This window comes from Salvelinus namaycush, chromosome 1, assembly GCF_016432855.1.
Source record: "Salvelinus namaycush isolate Seneca chromosome 1, SaNama_1.0, whole genome shotgun sequence".
Taxonomy (NCBI): Eukaryota; Metazoa; Chordata; class Actinopteri; order Salmoniformes; family Salmonidae; genus Salvelinus; species Salvelinus namaycush.
The window spans coordinates 54,368,261-54,386,378 of NC_052307.1; the positions used below are offsets into that span (position 1 = coordinate 54,368,261).

At 38.9% G+C, this 18,118-nt stretch overlaps 1 protein-coding gene across 2 annotated transcripts; it reads left to right on the forward strand.

Annotated features, from left to right (window-relative positions):
- Positions 1-1,530: 1,530 nt before the first annotated feature.
- fbxo3 (F-box protein 3) lies at positions 1,531-15,365 on the forward strand. Of its 2 annotated transcripts, none has more exons than XM_039003837.1 (11): positions 1,531-1,622; positions 5,812-5,901; positions 6,215-6,378; positions 6,785-6,899; positions 7,042-7,246; positions 8,230-8,275; positions 8,761-8,845; positions 12,913-13,035; positions 13,157-13,272; positions 13,492-13,682; positions 13,898-15,365. In XM_039003837.1, exons 1-11 carry the CDS (start codon positions 1,531-1,533, stop codon positions 14,030-14,032), a joined length of 1,362 nt encoding a protein of 453 aa, XP_038859765.1. In that variant the 3' UTR covers positions 14,033-15,365. The 2 variants fall into 2 exon arrangements, with proteins under 2 accessions (XP_038859765.1, XP_038859775.1); XM_039003847.1 differs by having other exon boundaries at positions 13,901-15,365.
- The last annotated feature ends 2,753 nt before the right edge of the window (positions 15,366-18,118 follow it).

Genomic DNA, 18,118 nt, shown 5'->3' on the forward strand with positions numbered 1-18,118 from the left:
TCCCCATGTCTAGATTAATCACATCCTGAAATTTCCCCCAGGGCACTGGCCATCTCTCCAAACTGTGTGATGAGGTATGACGTATGATGCCTCAGTTTGGTTTTCCTGACCGCTTTCATTCAGAAGGCAATACTGGTTCATAACTCTCGTTTTTAACACAGCTTATCTATACATTTTTTTTTAAAGATAGCATTCTATAGGTATACATGTATCCAGCAATTTACGTCCAGTGTTACACCCGCAGGAGGCCTTTTGCCTTTTGGTAGGCCATCATTGTATATAAGAATTTGTTCTTAACTGACCTAGTTTAAATAAAGGTTAAATAAATCAAATAAATAAATACAATATTATCATTTCAGACAGTGAGGGAAGTTCCTGTTAAGACAATACTCATTCATGGATTTGAATTGAACATGCAAGAGCACAATATGTGAATTGAAGGATTACCCAATGCAGAAAATAGGCCTAATCTTTGATGCCATCTTGAGGATGTAAGAGAAAGTAAAAATCTGCAGTTGCTTCATTCATTTTTAACGTATAACTTAATGATATGCAGCCACTGATTCTTGAAGAATGCAATTTATTAACGCCGCATGAGCTTAGTTCAACTGTAGTACCCCATCAGAACCCAAAATATAAGATTGTTTTACTCCAATGTTCGTAAAGAAAGTAAATGTAAACATCGGAGGCTGCAGAGTGCCGCAGCAGTCTAAGGCACTGCATCTGAGTGCTAGTGGTGTCATTACAGACCCGGGTTTGATTCCCGGCTGTATTACAACCGTCTGTGATTGGGAGTCCCATAGGGCGGTGCACAATTGGCCCAGCGTCGTCCGGGTTAGGGTTTGGCCGGGGTAGGCCGTCATTGTAAATAAGATTTTGTTCTTAACTGACTTGCCTAGTTAAATACAGGTTAAATAAATACAAAATATATATTTAAAAAACACTATATAGCCTCATGGTAAAAAATTATAATTGATATCATGGATTGTCAGTGGCTGATTCCTGCTTTAACAGGTGGCTTGAACAAGCAATCATACATAGCAGGAACACTGCACTACCAGCTATAATAATCTTTGGTACTATACACAAGGATATAATGTCCCGATCATTTTATGTGCCACACAGGCCTATCAACCAAGCTTGGCAAGAAGACCGGTCTCAAATACAGGGAAGCTGCTACACAGTATGTTACTACAATCCAGAGTGTACACAATAACCGTAGGTGCACACAATGCCTATAATAGGAAATCCCCTGAATAGGGCATACAGTTGGTGAAAGTATTTTATGACGATTCATATCAACCACCTACGTAAGCATCCTACTAGTTTGAAGTAATCCATTACTAATATAATGTGTAAATGTTTACACAAGAAACTGAGATAGATGAGAACAACCTGATCACATTTTTCATATCAACTTCTCCCTAGCCCCACTCCCCATGTGCGAACTATTTGATAACAAGAAAGCATGCGGAAACGCTCTGTCACAATAGATGGGGCGGGACTTGAAGCAAAATTCCAGGTTCCAAAATGGCAGCGTCCATGGAGCTAAGCTTGAACAATTTACCCTCCGATCCTTTGCTGTTAATGTTATCCTTTCTCGACTTTAGAGATTTGATCAGGTATGTATAACACGCTTCAGAGGGATAAATGCCTGTGCACAAAATACCATACGAGTTTATGTTGCGTAATAGAGCTATGCTTAGTGACAGAAGCTGGCTATAGTTAGCGTTCTCAAGATGTTGTTAGCTAAGCAAATAATTCACTTTTGTTTACTAGCTAGCTTGCTATTGCATGACACTGTGTTGTCTTTCCTGATTGTTTGGTTATTAGTCTTATTCAATATGACAGTTGCAGTTATATTTATTGCATAAAAATGTAACTTTCAATTAGCCGTGAGCTAATTTACCGTCGCTAGCTAGGGTTGGCTAGTAGCTAGGCTAATGCTGCGTTCCTAACCAAGTGGGAAGATGGTATTTAGTAGTTACATAAAGAATCCACTTTAACGCCCCTCCAACTAGTAATTACTAGTGGGAAATGTGTCTCATCCATGTGCTGACCCCTGACGTCACCTACTAAGAAATTACCTAGATAACAGCATTTTCGGCAGTAACATTTATTATTTATAAAAAATAAATAGCTATGTTTTTTAACACTAATTTGTTTACAAGCATGATAGCTCTACTTTAAGTTGATTGAGCTTGTTGGCCATCAGCCAATCAGTGTTTCTCAACGAGTTCAAAGCACTTGAACGCAGACAACTTGTATTTACGACTTCACAGCTTATAATTACCACCTTCCCACTTTGATATTAAAGCAGCATAATGGTTTGTTTTGGTTTCAGATGCCTTGTTGTTGTAGCTAGCTAATGTTACTTCTCCGCTATCCCATTCAAATTAGACGGTAAATGTTATTAGACATTATACCGCGTCTATTCACAAAGCTGTCTGCCGCCTGTAGACGCTCCGACGCTGTACACAAATGCTCTGTATAAACAAAAAGAACCCAGCACGAGATACAATTTTCGAAACATTTGGAACTTTAAAGGTGCAATATGCAGAAATCGCTCCGCCATTTCCTGGTTGCAAATTGTTTTGTTTATATGACAAAGCAATGCATAGTGTTGAGAATCATTGTACAATCTAAACCGCTGTGAAATATATTTTCAATAACGAACAATATTGTTTTTTCAGCTGTTTGAACCTGGTGTACAAAACCGAAAGTTAAAGACTCAAAAACGAAATTTAGGAAGAGGAATCATAGAAATAGCACACAGAACATATCTACCGTTTCTTGTACTTGCTTTAAAGACAGCATGACAGATAACAGCCACAATGGGCAGAAGCTGGTCGTTCCTGGGTATGAGAGTACTTGAATCTAAATAATTATTTGTCTATATTTGCTTTTTGTGCTGCTGGATAAGATGAATTTACATGAAAAGCTGCAGACCTTAAGTGTATATTTTGTATTTGAAAGATTCTTTCTCACTAGTATGACAGTTAAGTTCCAAAAGTTTACAAAACCTTATCGCTAGTGAGGTGTATTTGCGTTTAGACAGAGCGTCGGTATTAAACGGAGAGCAGGGATTATAGTTCATGAGGGAGTCAACTGTGATCAGTACCATGAGCTGAGAACCCAAGGGGGGCAGGCTGTAATCTGGGTATACCCAAAGACGAAGAGAGGCCCAACTCGGCTGAAAATCTTTGTCCCTCCAGCGGGTGGTGTTTTTTTCGTTGTTTCGCACACCAAGGAAGGAGTTTTTGTATGGAGGTCAATGAGAGATTGTCAAATCTGGTCATCAAAAAAATGTATGGTTTATTTGTTCCGTGAGATTTATTTGATCGAATAGAAGTTTGGTAATGCTTAAGTTGTTGTGGAGTGTGTTGATATAAGTAAGACATTTACATCCTGGCAACTTTGAGATAACACTTTATATTGGAATGGCAATGCATGTTCATGACATGAGGCTAGTAGCATAGCATCTCTCTCCATTGAAAACAGGCGGAAACGATAGGCTGGAGCTTGACAGCCTACAGTGCCGCTTTGTGGACATTGTTTTTTATTTTTATTTAACTAGGCAAGCCAGTTAAGAACAAATTCTTATTTACAATGACGGCCTAACAAAAGGACTCCTACGGGGGCTGGGATAAGAAAATATGTATTTATTTATTTATTAGGACAAAACACACATCACGACAAGAGAAAACGCAACACTACATAAGGAGAGACCTAAGACAACAACATAGCAAGGCAGCAACATGGAAGCAACACAACATGGCAGCAGCACAACATGGTACAACCATTATTGGGCACAGACAACAGCACAAAGGGCAAGAAGGTTAGGGCGGAGAGACATGTATCTTTACAATATATCGATAATCTTTGGTATACACCTTGGGTTCTTGAGAGCTACTTATTTGCCAGACTATTAGCGTCCGAGCTAGCTAATGCTAACCTGGGTCTGTTGATTTTATAAGCCTCAAATGATTCTCCCCTGTATGAAGTGTGATTTCAAGAGAAATTGGCTAGCTAGTATAAATAGCAAGCTAGCTTTTCCGTCTTATACAGTTGAAGTCAGAAGTTTACATACACTTAGGTTGGAGTCATTAAAACTCGTTTTTCAACCACTCCACAAATTTCTTGTTAACAAACTATAGTTTTGGCAAGTCGGTTAGGACATCTACTTTGTGCATGACACAAGTAATTTTTCCAACAGTTGTTTACAGAAAGATTATTTCACTTATAACTCACTGTATCACAAATCCAGTGGGTCAGAAGTTGACATACACTAAGTTGACTGTGCCTTTAAACAGCTTAGAAAATTCCAGAAAAAAAGTCATGGCTTCGGATAGGCTAATTGACATCATTTGAGTCAATTGGAGGTGTACCTGTGGATGTATTTCAAGGTCTACCTTCAAACTCAGTGCCTCTTTGCTTGACATCATGGGAAAATCAAAAGAAATCAGCTAAGACCTCAGAAAAAAAATTGTAGACCTCCACAAGTCTGGTTCATCCTTGGGAGCAATTTCCAAATGCCTGAAGGTACCACGTTCATCTGTACAAACAATTGTACGCAAGTATAAACACCATGGAACCACGCAGCCGTCATACCACTCAGGAAGGAGAAACGTTCTGTCTCCTAGAGATTAACGTACTTTGGTCGAAAAGTGCAAATCAATACCAGAACAACAGCAAAAGACCTTGTGAAGATGCTGAAGGAAAAAGGTACAAAAGTATCTATATCCACAGGAAAATGAGTCCTATATCAACATAACCTGAAAGGCCGCTCTTCAAGGAAGAAGCCACTGCTCCAAAGCCACCATTAAAAAAGCCAGATTACGGTTTGCAACTGCACATGGGGACAAAGATTGTACTTTTTTGAGAAATGTCCTCTGGTGTGATGAAACAAAAATATAACTGTTTGGCCATAATGACCATTGTTATGTTTGGAGGAAAAAGGGGGAAGGTGGCAAGCCGAAGAACACCATTCCAACTGTGAAGGTGGCAGCATCATGTTGTGGGGGTGCTTTGCTGCAGGAGGGATTGGTGCACTTCACAAAATAGATGACATCATGAGGGAGGAAAATGATGTGGATATATTGAAGCAACATCTCAAGACATTAGTCAGGAACTTAAAGCTTGGTCGCAAATGGATCTTCCAAATGGACAATGACCCCAAGCATACTTCCAAAGTTGTGGCAAAATGGCTTAAGAACAACAAAGTCAAGGTATTGGAGTGGCCATCACAAACCCCTGACCTCAATCCCATAGAAAATGTGTGGGCAGAACTGAAAAAGCGTGTGCGAGCAAGGAGGCCTACAAACCTGACTCAGTTACACCAGCTCTGTCAGGAGGAATGGGCCAAAATTCACCCGATTTTATTGTGGGTAGCTTGTGGAAGGCTACCCGGAACGTTTGACCCAAGTTAAACAATTTTAAGGCAATGCTACCAAATACTAAATGACTATGTAAACTTCTGACCTACTGGGAATGTGATGAAAGAAATAAAAGCTGAAAAATATTATTCTCTGCTATTATTCTGACATTTTACAGTCTTAAAATAAAGTGGTGATCCTAAGACAGGACATTTTTACTAGGATTAAATGTCAGGAATTGTGAAATACTGAGTTTTTAAATATATTTGGCTAAGGTTTATGTAAACTTCCGACTTCAACTGTAACAGCTCATTTGAGGTAGCTAGCTGCCAGCTGATTGAATTTCTACAGGTATCGCAGCATCACATCCTGATATACCGAAATTCATGCAAAGAACCTGCTAACTAGCAATAACTTTTTTATTTTCTATCCATAGTTGCAGTTTTGTGAGTAGACGACTCAACGAGCTTTCCGGTCACAACCCATTATGGAAAGGCCTCTGTTTGAAACATTGGCTCTTAACTGAGTAAGTCTGTTGATCAACAACAAAAAACATGGATTTCATCAGCCTATGGACAGTGTAAAGCCTGTGTATGAGAATCTTGTCTGTAGCAAAGAGTAGAGTTGTAGTTAACTTCCTCTGGTTTGTGGTGAAGAGTAACAGCAAAATATTCACATAAAAACGTTTCAAATTGAAAAGGATTCAAAATGGCTTGGACCAACATTCTTTTCATCTCTTATTTGATGTAGTAATCAGGAATGTTTGTACTGTGTGTTTATTTTGCAAACGGAATAGTACTGATATGTTTTATTTAGCTAAATATTTTGTTGTTGAGCAGGTCAGACAAAATTCAGAAGGTTCAAACCTGGAAGGAACTCTTCCGAGAGTTCTATACTGACTTGGGTCGTTACATTGATCACTATGGCACCCTGAAGAAAGCCTGGGATGACCTGAAGAGATACCTTGACCAGCAGTGCCCCAGGATGATTGCCTCGCTCAAAGGTAAAACTCCACAAGGAATACACATCACCACTTTAGGGGATTTGATAGCTGTGGGATGGTTCAATGGAACCATTAGGCCTTATTGGGGCGGCAGGTAGCCTAGTGGTTAGAGCGTTGGGCCACTAACCGAAAGGTAGCTAGATCGAATCCCCGAGCCGACAAGGTAAAAATCTGTCATTCTGCCCCTGAACAAGACAGTTAACCCACTGTTCCTAGGCCGTCATGGTAAATAAGGTTTTGTTCTTAACTGACTTGCCTAGTTAAATAAAGGTTATATTAAAAAAAGTATCTTAACCTTCAACCAATATGTTGATGGATTTCCAAATGTATTGGATAGAAAATCCATACCTTTTTGTATTTATTGTAGTTTGTTTGCCTAAGTCATTTTATGATTTCCCCTGAGCAGAGGGAGCAAAGGAGGAAGAGCTGGATGGCATTGAGGCCCAGATTTGTTGCAAGCTTTCAAATGACTACCGGTGTTCATACCGGATACACAATGGGCAGAAGCTTGTCGTTCCTGGGTATGAGAATTCATCAATTCAAATAATTGTTTGTCTATATTAATTTTTTTGTGCTGCTGAGCTGAATAAGATGAATTTACATGAACAAATTGACATAAAAGTATACTTATGGTAAAAATGATCTACCCCTATTTTCTTCCAGGTTAATGGGAAGCATGGCCCTGTCTAACCACTACCGCTCAGAGGACCTGCTGGATATTGAAACGGCAGCAGGTGGCTTTCAGCAGCGCAAGGGCATGAGGCAGTGTTTGCCCCTCACCTTCTGCTTCCACACAGGCCTCAGCCAATACATGGCCCTTGAGGGCACTGAGGGCCGCAGCCGCAGCGAGATCTTCTACCACTGCCCGGTCAGTTTTCATATGAGACCCCGGCCCCCTCCCCAATTACAACTGGGAGACAGCCTTTTATTCTCACACACAAGTTAAGGATGAAAAGAATAAGGAAGTGGGTAGCATCGCTTAGTAATAATAAACCACTCCTTAATTTGAGCTTTATATAACTTTCAGTGTTTAGGTTTCCTAAGTTATTTGGGACAGATATAACTCATTGCAACTGGGGGGAGCCATTTTCTAGCTATCTCACCACGTCTGTTGCAAACAGCTTCCAGTGTTTACGTTTCATAACTTGACTGGGGCAATGACAACTCTTTGCCACTGGGGGCAGCCCTTTTCTAGCTATGGTATCTCACCACAGGCAGGAGATAATGTTGAATTATGGAAATTAACTAATGGCAGTGGTGGAAAAAGTACCCAATTGTCATACTTGAGTAAAAGTATAGATACCTTAATAGAAAATGACTCGAGTAAAAGTCACCCAGTAAAATAATACTTGAGTAAAAGTATAAAAGTCTTTGGCTTAAAATATACTTAAGTATCAAAAATGAAAGTATAAATCATTTCACATTCCATATATTAAGCAAACCAGACAGCACAATTATTTTTTTTAAATTTAAGAATAGCCTGTAACACACTCCAACACTCAGACATAATTTACAAACAAAGCATTTGTGTTTAGTGAGTCCGCCAGATCAGAGGCAGTACAGATGACCAGGGATGTTCTCTTGATAAGTGCATGAATTGGACCATTTTCCTGTCTCGCTAAGCATTCGAAATGTAACACGTACTTTTGGGTGTCAGGGAAAATGTATGGAGTAAAAAGTACATTATTTTCTTTAGGAACGTAGTGGAGTAAAAGTTGTCAAAAATATAAATAGTAAAGTACAGATAGCCCAAAACTACTTAAGTAGTACGTTAAACAATTTTTACTTAAGTACTTTACACCACTGACTAATGGATGACTAATAGGATTGTTCTACATTTTTCTATTATAGGATCAAATGGCACAAGATCCATCTGCAATTGACATGTTCATCACAGGTATGATGAGCTATTAGTTTGTTACATATATTATACAAATATTTCAGTTAGGTTGTGTGAAAATGTTTCATTGCAACATCTCACTGCAAGTTGAGCAATTGTAAGCTTAACAACTAGGTTATTATGCACTTCTTGGAATTGTACAAGGTACAGAGGATGCAGCACCCGGTTAAACTCTCCCCAATCAGACTTAAACAGGAAGGCACTGCTCCCATTCTTCAAATATAAATAAATAAACTGTTGTATTGCAACATAGCACTCCATGAATGGAATAATTTAATTAACCTTTATTTAACTAGGCAAGTCAGTTAAGAACAAATTCTTATTTACAATGAATAAAAAAATGGAACTCTGGATTATTTGCTCAATTAATATTTATTGATATTCAATGTGTTAGTTCCTCAACATATGGGTTTGAACTTCTAATGCAGTGTCTCACACTTTCTCATTGTTTTGCTTCCTCTCACTCTAATTTCTTACCTTAGGGTCCAGCTTTACTGAGTGGTTTACCTCATACGTCCATAATGTGGTAACAGGAGAATACCCCATCATCCGGGATCAGATCTTCAGGTAACCTCCATTAACTTTCCCTTTCTGGAATACCTAACAGGAACATGCAGGAAGGTCGTAGTTTCTGTGTCATTATGGCAATACTCAACAATATGTAGTAAGGCTGACCCCATGTAGTCGACTGGTCGATTGTTTGGTCGATAGGCTGTTGATCGACCAAGATTTCTTTAGTCAAGCAGTAGCAAAAAAAAGATATACAGTACCAGTCAAAAGTTTGGACACACCTACTCATTCAAGGGTTTTTCTTTATTTTTTTACTATTTTCTACATTGTAGAATAATAGTGAAGACAAACTATGAAATAACACATGGAATCATGTAGTAACCAAAAAAGTGTTTAACAAATAAATATATTTTATATTTGAGAATATTCAAAGTAGCCACCCTTTGCCTTGATGACAGCTTTGCAGACTCTTGGCATTCTCGCAACCAGCTTCACCTGGAATGCTTTTCCAATAGTCTTGAAGGAGTTCCCACATATGCTGAGCACTTGTTGGCTGCTTTTCCTTCACTCTGTGGTCCAACTCATCTCAAACATCTCAATTGGGTTAAGATCGGGTGATTGTGGAGGCCAGGTCATCTGATGCAGCATTCCATCACTCTCCTTCTTGGTCAAATACACAGGCTGGAGGTGTGTTGGGTCATTGTCCTGTTGAAAAACAAATGATAGTCCCACTAAGCGCAAACCAGATGGGATGGCGTATTGCTGCAGAATGCTGTGGTAGCCATGCTGGTTAAGTGTGCCTTAAAATCTAAATAAATCAGACAGTGTTACCAGCAAAGCACCATCACACCACCTCCTCCATGCTTCACGGTGGGAACCACACATGCGAACATCATCCGTTCACCTACTCTGCATCTCACAAAGACACAGCGGTTGGAACCAAAAATCAAAAAATGTGCGCTCTTCAGACCAAAGGACAGATTTCCACTGGTCTAATGTCAATTGCTTGTGTTTCTTGGCCCAAGCAAGTCCCTTCTTCTTATTGGTGTCCTTTAGTCGTGTTTTCTTTGCCACAATTTGACCATGAAGGCCTGATTCACGCAGTCTCCTCTGAACAGTTGATGTTGGGATGTGTCTGTTACTTGAACTCTGTGGCTTTTATTTGGGCTGCAATTTCTGAGGCTGGTAACTAATGAACTTATCCTCTGCAGCAGAGGTAACTCTGGGTCTTCCATTCCTGTGGTGGTCCTCATGAGAGCCAGTTTCATCATAGCGCTTGATGGTTTTTGCAGCTGCACTTGAAGAAACGTTCAAAGTTCTTGACATTTTCCTGAAAGTAATGATGGACTGTCGTTTCTCTTTGCTTATTTGAGCTGTTCTTTCCATAATATGGACTTGGTGTTCTACCAAATAGGGCTATCTTCTGTATACCACCTCTACCATGTTACAACACAACTGATTGGCTCAAAAGCATTGGGAAGGAAGGACATTCCACAAATGAACTTTTAACCAGGCACACCTGATAATTTAAATGCATTCCAGGTGACTACCTCATGAAGCTGGTTGAGAGAATGCCAAGTGTGTGCAAAGCTGTCATCAAGGCAAAGGGTGGCTACTTTGAAGACTCTAAAATAAATTTAGATGTAACACTTTTTTGGTTACTACATGATTCCATATGTGTTATTTCATAGTGTTGATGTCTTCACTATTATTCTACAATGTGGAAAATAGTCAAAATATAGAAAAACCCTTGAATGAGTAGGTGTGTCCAAACTTTTGACTGGTACTGTATATCTACAGAAATAAGACAGATCCTGCTTCTGTTGCCTGTTTGAGTGTTTGTTTAACATCCTGCTGATTCCATGAGCACCAAGCATCACGCAATGACATGTCAAGTAAACAATTTCACAAATTTGGCTGTTTTTAATCTTTGCTTTGCTGTAATAAAGGCTTTACACTTAATTTTGTTAGAACAGCATATCTGGTATTGTTTATAATTTATTGTGTTTACACTTCAAATTATATTATTAATAATAATAATAATAATGCTCCATGTAATGTCATTATCATTAATATGCTTAATAGACTTGTATAACCACCATTTGATTTTTAGGCCTAAGAGCGCATCCTGTTTAGTCTTAATACCACAACTTACTTAGGCTGAAAAATATCCCCACAGCATGATGCTGCCACCACCATGCTTCACCGTAGGGATGGTGCCAGGTTTCCTCCAGACGTGACGCTTGGCATTCAGGCCAAAAAAGTTCAATCTTGGTTTCATCAGACCAGAGAATCTTGTTTCCCATTGTCTGAGAGTTTGTGCCTTTTGGCAAACTCCAAAAGGGCTGTCATGTGCCTTTTACTGAGGTGTGGCTTCCGTCTGGCCACTCTACCACGAAGGCCTGATTGGTGTGTGCTGAGTGCTGCAGAGATGGTTGTAAACAATTGTTGGAAAAATTACTTGTGTCATGCACAAAGTAGATGTCCTAACCGCCTTGCCAAAACTATTGTTTGTTAACAAGACATTTGTGGAGTGGTTGAAAAGCGAGTTTTAATGACTCCAACCTAAGTGAATGTAAACTTCTGACTTCAACTGTAGTTTTGGCAAGGCGGTTAGGACATCTACTTTGTGCATGACACAAGTAATTTTTCCAACAATTGTTTACAAACAGATTATTTAATTTATAATTCACTGTATCACAATTCCAGTGGGTCAGAAGTTTATATACACTAAGTTGACTGTGCCTTTTAAACAGCTTGGAAAATTCCAGAAAATGATGTCATGCCTTTTAGAAGCTTCTGATAGGCTAATTGACATCATTCGAGTCAATTGGAGGTGTACCTGTGGATGTATTTCAAGGCCTACCTTCAAACTCAGTGCCTCTTTGCTTGACATCATGGTTAAAATCAAAAGAAATCAGCTAAGACCTCAGAAAAATTGTAGACTTCCACAAGTCTGGTTCATCCTTGGGAGCAATTTCCAAACGCCTGAAGGTACCACGTTCATCTGTACAAACAATAGTATGCAAGTATAAAGACCTCAGGGGAAAAAAACAAGCATACTTCCAAAGTTGTGGCAAAATGGCTTAAGGACAACAAAGTCAAGGTATTGGAGTGGCCATCACAAAGCCCTGACCTCAATCCTATAGAACATTTGTGGGCAGAACTGAAAAAGTGTGTGCGAGCAAGGAGGCCTACAAACCTGACTCAGTTACACCAGCTCTGTCAGGAGGAATGGGCCAAAATTCACCCAACTTATTGTGGGAAGCTTGTGGAAGGCTACCCAGAACGTTTGACCCAAGTTAAACAATTTTAAGGCAATGCTACCAAATACTAAATGAGTATGTAAACTTCTGACCCACTGGGAATGTGATGAAAGAAATAAAAGCTAAAATAAATCATTCTCTCTGCTATTATTCTGACATTTTACATTCTTAAAATAAAGTGGTGATCTTAACTGACCTAAGACAGGGAATTTTTACTAGGATTAAATGTCAGGAATTGTGAAAAACGGAGTTTAAATGTATTTGACTAAGGTGTATGTAAACTTCCGGATTTCGGTTTTATTTTTTAATACATTTTCAAAAATGTCAAACCTGTTATTTCTTTGTCATTATGGGGTATTGTGTGTAGATTGATGAGGGGAAAATGTATAATCCATTTTAGAATAAGTCTGTAATGTAACAAAATGTGGAAAATGTCAAGGGGTCTGACATTTTTATTTATTTAACCTTTTATTTAACTAGGCAAGTCAGTTAAGAACAAATTCTTATTTACAATGATGGCCTACCCCGGCCAAACCCAGACAACACTGGGCCAATTGTGTGCCGCCCTATGGGACTCCCAATCCTGGCCGGTTGTAATACAGGTCTGTAGTGACACCTTTAGCACTGATCCCCGAATGCACTGCAGTTGATTCGATTAAAACACATAGGATGTGTCTATATATGGAAAAATACACGTTTAAAAAAATGTTGACCAATCGATTGGTCGAATGAACAGACAACTCTTGGTCGACCAAGATTTTGTTGGGTCGGGACAACCCTAATATGTAGTTAACAAACATTCAAAGCAAGGCTTCCAACGGATTTTGAAGGTTTAATAAGCTTTGTCACTATTCACAGGTACGTTCATGATAAGCAGTGTGTTGCCACCACGGGGGATATTACTGTTTCAGTGTCTACCTCATTCTTACCGGAGCTCAGCTCAGTGCATCCTCCACATTTCTTCTTCACCTATCGGATCAGGTACCACTATTTCCCCTACTGATTTCAGCTCCTGATAATGATTAAAAAGATAAATGTGTAAATGGATCATAATACAGCTGTCATAACTTCCCTAACCTTATGCGTTAAATTCTACCCTCAGGATTGAAATGGCAAAGGATGCCCTCCCTGAGAATGCTTGCCAACTGGACAGTCGTTATTGGAAGATCACCAATGCTAATGGGAACGTGGAGGAGGTCCGTGGGCCAGGCGTTGTTGGTAGGTGACTAGACTAGAGGGGATTCCGTGGACTTACCATAATGTTTCATTCTTAATTGTCTCCATTTGGTAGCAGTGAGCAAAAACCTGTTACGATCTAAGAATGATTTACAGCTAACAGATTACTAATGTAATTGTCATGTTATACTAATTAAATAAGTTAACATTTCATGAGTAACTTATGCAAGAGATATACTAACCGCATGACATTGTCTGCAGGAGAGTTCCCGGTGATGACTCCGGGTAAAGTACATGAGTACGCCAGCTGCACGACCTTCTCTACTACCTCAGAGTACATGGAAGGCCACTACACCTTCCACCGCCTCAAGAACAAAGAGGAGATCTTCGACGTCTGCATCCCCCGCTTTCACATGGTTTGCCCTCCGTTCCGTGAGTCAATTGTACGGTCGGTAAGTGTTTATGGTTTATGAGATGGAGATGAGTAACAATTGGATTCAGTTTTAAGAAACTTGGTAAATCAATGATCAGGGCCAACTTTTAGGTTAGGGTTATTAAATAAAAATGTTTTATTGGTCTTTTTATTTGTCAAAATGTTTGGTAACACAACAAATGGTAAAGTTTTGAAACAAGAACTTGGTTTAATATTTGCTCCCCGCCCCACCAGCAGGGATTGGCAAGGGATGTTTCAAGTGCATCTTTTAACGAAGACAACTCGTCAGACACCGATGACCATAATGAGGGTGAGCTTCGAGGCATTAATATGGCAGCCCCAGGGGGACGATGCCCACGCCACATCTGACACACTTTTCTCACCACAGGACTAAATTAGGAAAGGGGCTAGGAAGGACTTTCACAATTACAGAAGAGTAAAGTTTGTTTTTATTGTTTGTAAAGCTGTATTTACCATTGGCTGATAGTCATTGCCCTGTGTGAACCTTTCCACCCCAGCTCGATGAGATACTACCACAGCCTCTGCAATATGCCCTCCCATGTAAATCCAAGATCGCTCCATTGTTTGTTTTCTTTTTTTTTTTCAACAATGGAGCGATCTGGAACTGGACATTGTCTATTGAGAGCAGAGGGTTGTCATGTCTTTTTCAATAGTAACATTGTTCATTCTCTAGCTGGCTGCCTAGTGCATAGTGCAGATTGGTGCTCTTTAGCTCTATCTAAATCCTGAGTATTCCCTTTTTTCCTTGGCATATGTAGTGTGTGTGTAGTCATATTCCTTATATAAAAAGCCACAGCATCTCTACAGGTCCACTGTAGATGTATTGTCAATGCATCGTCAAAAATGACATTTTTTACATTGCAGCTGTTTCTGCAGCAGTGTTAAACATGTATAACTATGATGATCTTAATCAGAGGTGGTTTTCAAACCAACAAAAAAAAAAAAAAGGAATTTTATGGAAACACACAACTCATAAAAGCTGGGATGTTTGCACATGCTAACAACAATGACAAAGAGAAGCCCACATCAAAGCTGTTGAGCTACATTGGATGCTGTCTGTATATCTAATAGATATTCAGGCACATGTTAATATGGGCTTGACTCTGTCATGCATTAACTCTGTCATGCATTAATGCATATCATATCTTATTAATTGCAATGTGATTATGACTATGATCCTTTGAAAGTCTGCAGAAACAAACAACTGTTTAGTAAAGCAGCCAATCAGTGTGCAGTTTCTCATAGAAATCTGAATGTTTGAACAATGAGCTACAGCATCACACCCCTCTGTATTTATTTGGACAGTGAAGCTACAATTAGTACATTTGGCTCTATACTCCAGCATTTTCAATTTGAGATCAAGTGTTTTATATGAGGCGACAGTACAGAATGTCACCTTTTATTTGAGGGTATTTCTATACATATCTGTTTTGCTGTTTACAAATGAATGCACTTTATGTACAGTGCCTTCAGAAAGTATTCCTACCCATTTACTTTTTCCACATTTTGTGTTACAGCCTGAATTTTAAAATGGATTAATTTGAGATTTTGCTATCCCTGGCCTACACGTAGTACCACAATGTCAAAGTTGAATTATGTTTTTAGAAATGTTTACAAGTTAATTAAAAATGAAAAGCTGAAATGTCTTGAGTCAATAAGTATTCAACCCCTTTGTTATGGCAAGACTAAATAGGTGATTTGCTTAACAAGTCACATAAGTTGCATGGACTCACTCTGCAATAATAGTGTTTAACATTATTTTTGAAAAACTACCTCATCTCTGTACCCCACACATACAATTATTTGTAAGGTCCCTCCGGTTGAGCAGTGAAGTCACACAGATTCAACCACAAAGACCAGGGAGGTTTTCCAACGCCTCGCAAAGAAGGGCACCTGTTGGTAGATGGGTAAAAAAAAAAGAGAGAAAAAAGCAGACATTTAATATCCCTTTGAGCATGGTCAAGTTATTAATTAGACTTTGGATGGTGTATCAATACAACCAGTCACTAGAAATATACAGGTGTCCTTCCTTACTCAGTTGCTGGAGAGGAAGGAAACCGCTCAGGGATTACACTATGAGGCCAATGGTGACTTTAAAACAGTTACAGAGTTTAATGGCTGTGATAGAAGAAAACTGAGGATGGATCAACAAGATAGTATACTGAACAAAAATATAAACCCAACATGCAACAATTTAAGCAATTGTACTGTGTTATAGTTCTTATAAGGAAATCTCATTTGGCCCTAATCTATGGGTTTCACATGACTGGGCAGGGGTGCAGCAATGGGTGGGCCTGGGAGGGCATAAATCCACCCACTGGGGAGCCAGACCCAGCCAATCAGTATTAGTTTTTCCCCACAAAAGGGCTTTATTACAGACAGATCTGCAGTTGTGAGGCCGGTTGGATGTACTGCCAAATTCTCTAAAATGATGGTAGATGATTTAATGTTAATTTATCTGGCAACAGCTCTAGTGGACATTCTTGCAGTCAGCATGACAATAGCACGCACCCTCAAAAGTTCTGTGTTGTGTGACAAAACTGCACATTTTAGAGTGGCCTTTTATTGTCCCTATCACAAGGTGCCCCTGTGTAATGATCATGCTGTTTGATCAGCTTCTTGATATGCTACACCTGTCAGGTGGATGGATTATATTGGTAAAGGAGAAATGCTCACTAAAAGGGAGGTAAACAAATATGTGCACACATTTCAAGAGAGAGAAGCTTTTTGTGCGAATGGAAAATTTCTGGGATATTTTATTTAAGCTCATGAAACATGGGACCAACTCTTTACATGCTGCGTTTATATTTTTGCTCAGTATAGTTACTCCACAATACTAACCTAATTGACAGAGTGAAAAGAAGGAAGCTTGTACAGAATAACAAATATTCCAAAACATGCATCCTGTTTGCAATAAGGCACTAAAGTAAAAATGTGACAAAGAAATTAACTATATGTCCTGAATACAAAGAGTTATGTTTGGGGCAAACACATCACTGAGAACCACTCTCATATTTTCAAGTAGGTGGTGGCTGCATCATGTTTTGGGTATGCTTGTCATCGGCAAGGACTAGGGAGTTTTTTTTAGGATAAAAAGAAACGGCATAGAGCTAAGCACAAGCAAAATCCTAGAGGAAAACCGGGTTCAGTCTGCTTTCCAACAGACACTGAGAGACAAATTCACCTTTCAACAGGACAATAACCTAAAACACAAGGCCAAATCTACTCTGGAGTTGGTTACCAAGATGACATTGAATGTTCCTGAGTGGCCTAGTTACTGCTTTGACTTAAATAGCCTTGAAAATCTATGGCAAGACTTGGAAATGGCTGTCTAGCAATGATCAACAACCAATTTGACCGTGCAAAAATAATGTGCAAATATTGTACAATCCACGTGTGCAAAGCTTAGAGACTTACCCAGAAAGACTCACAGATGTAATCACTCCCAAAGGTGATTTTAACAATTATTGACTCAGGGGTGTGAATACTTATGTAAATGTTTTTCATTTTCAATACATTTGCAAAAATGTCTTTTCACTTTCTCATTATGGGTTATTGTGTGTGTATAATATATATATATATATATATATTTAATCCATTTTGAATTCAGGCTGTAACACAACACTGTGGAATAAGTCAAGGGGTATGAATACTTTCTGAATGCATTGTATCTAGTCTCATTTGTTTTTTTCCCTCAAGTCTTTGGACAAATTCAAAGAATTTACAGAAGAACAAGAGAAAGTGTAAGTTACAGAGGAACAAAGATCATACCCCCGCAAAATGCTCCCCTCTCACAATTACCATTAACAGAGGCGGTTCGCATTTTTTCCGGGGTATGATCTTTGTTCTTCTGAACTTTCGCAGTCTTTATTATTCACTATTCATTCATGATTATCCATAAGCATGGTAGCATCCACATTAATGTGGAAGTATTCTGAAACATCTATTCTTATTTACAATAAAAGTGACTCTAAAATGACACTACATTATTCACTATTCAGTTCCTATTGGGTGAAACATAATCTGAAACACAACCAAAACAAACTGCAAATACATCCAACAAGTATGTAGTCACAAGCTTGATGTATTCATTGCATGCTAGGAATATGGGACCAAATACTAAATTATTGACTACTTTAATATAATATACCTAAAGTTCTTTCATTTCTAAACGGTAAAACAGATATGTTTTAAAATACCCTCAAATAAAAGGAGACATTCTGTGCTGTCGCCTCATATGAAACGTTTGATCTCAAATAAAAAAATGCTGGAGTATAGAGCCACATTTAAAAAAATGTTTCTTGACTGTCCAAGTAAAATACATCGGAAAGTGTATATTGTCTGGTTTATATTGCTTTCTGGTGCAATTTCAGGTCATTAGAGGGACATCTCAGCTTTGAGCACACGTGTATCACTCATCTCAGCACGTACTTA

Bases quoted from the DNA above. Each gene is read 5' to 3' on its own strand.
- fbxo3 (XM_039003837.1), top strand. From the start codon at position 1,531: ATGGCAGCGTCCATGGAGCTAAGCTTGAACAATTTACCCTCCGATCCT. The intron at 6,379-6,784 runs GTAAAACTCCAC...TCCCCTGAGCAG, and splicing joins GATGATTGCCTCGCTCAAAG to AGGGAGCAAAGGAGGAAGAG. The intron at 7,247-8,229 runs GTCAGTTTTCAT...TTTCTATTATAG, and splicing joins AGATCTTCTACCACTGCCCG to GATCAAATGGCACAAGATCC.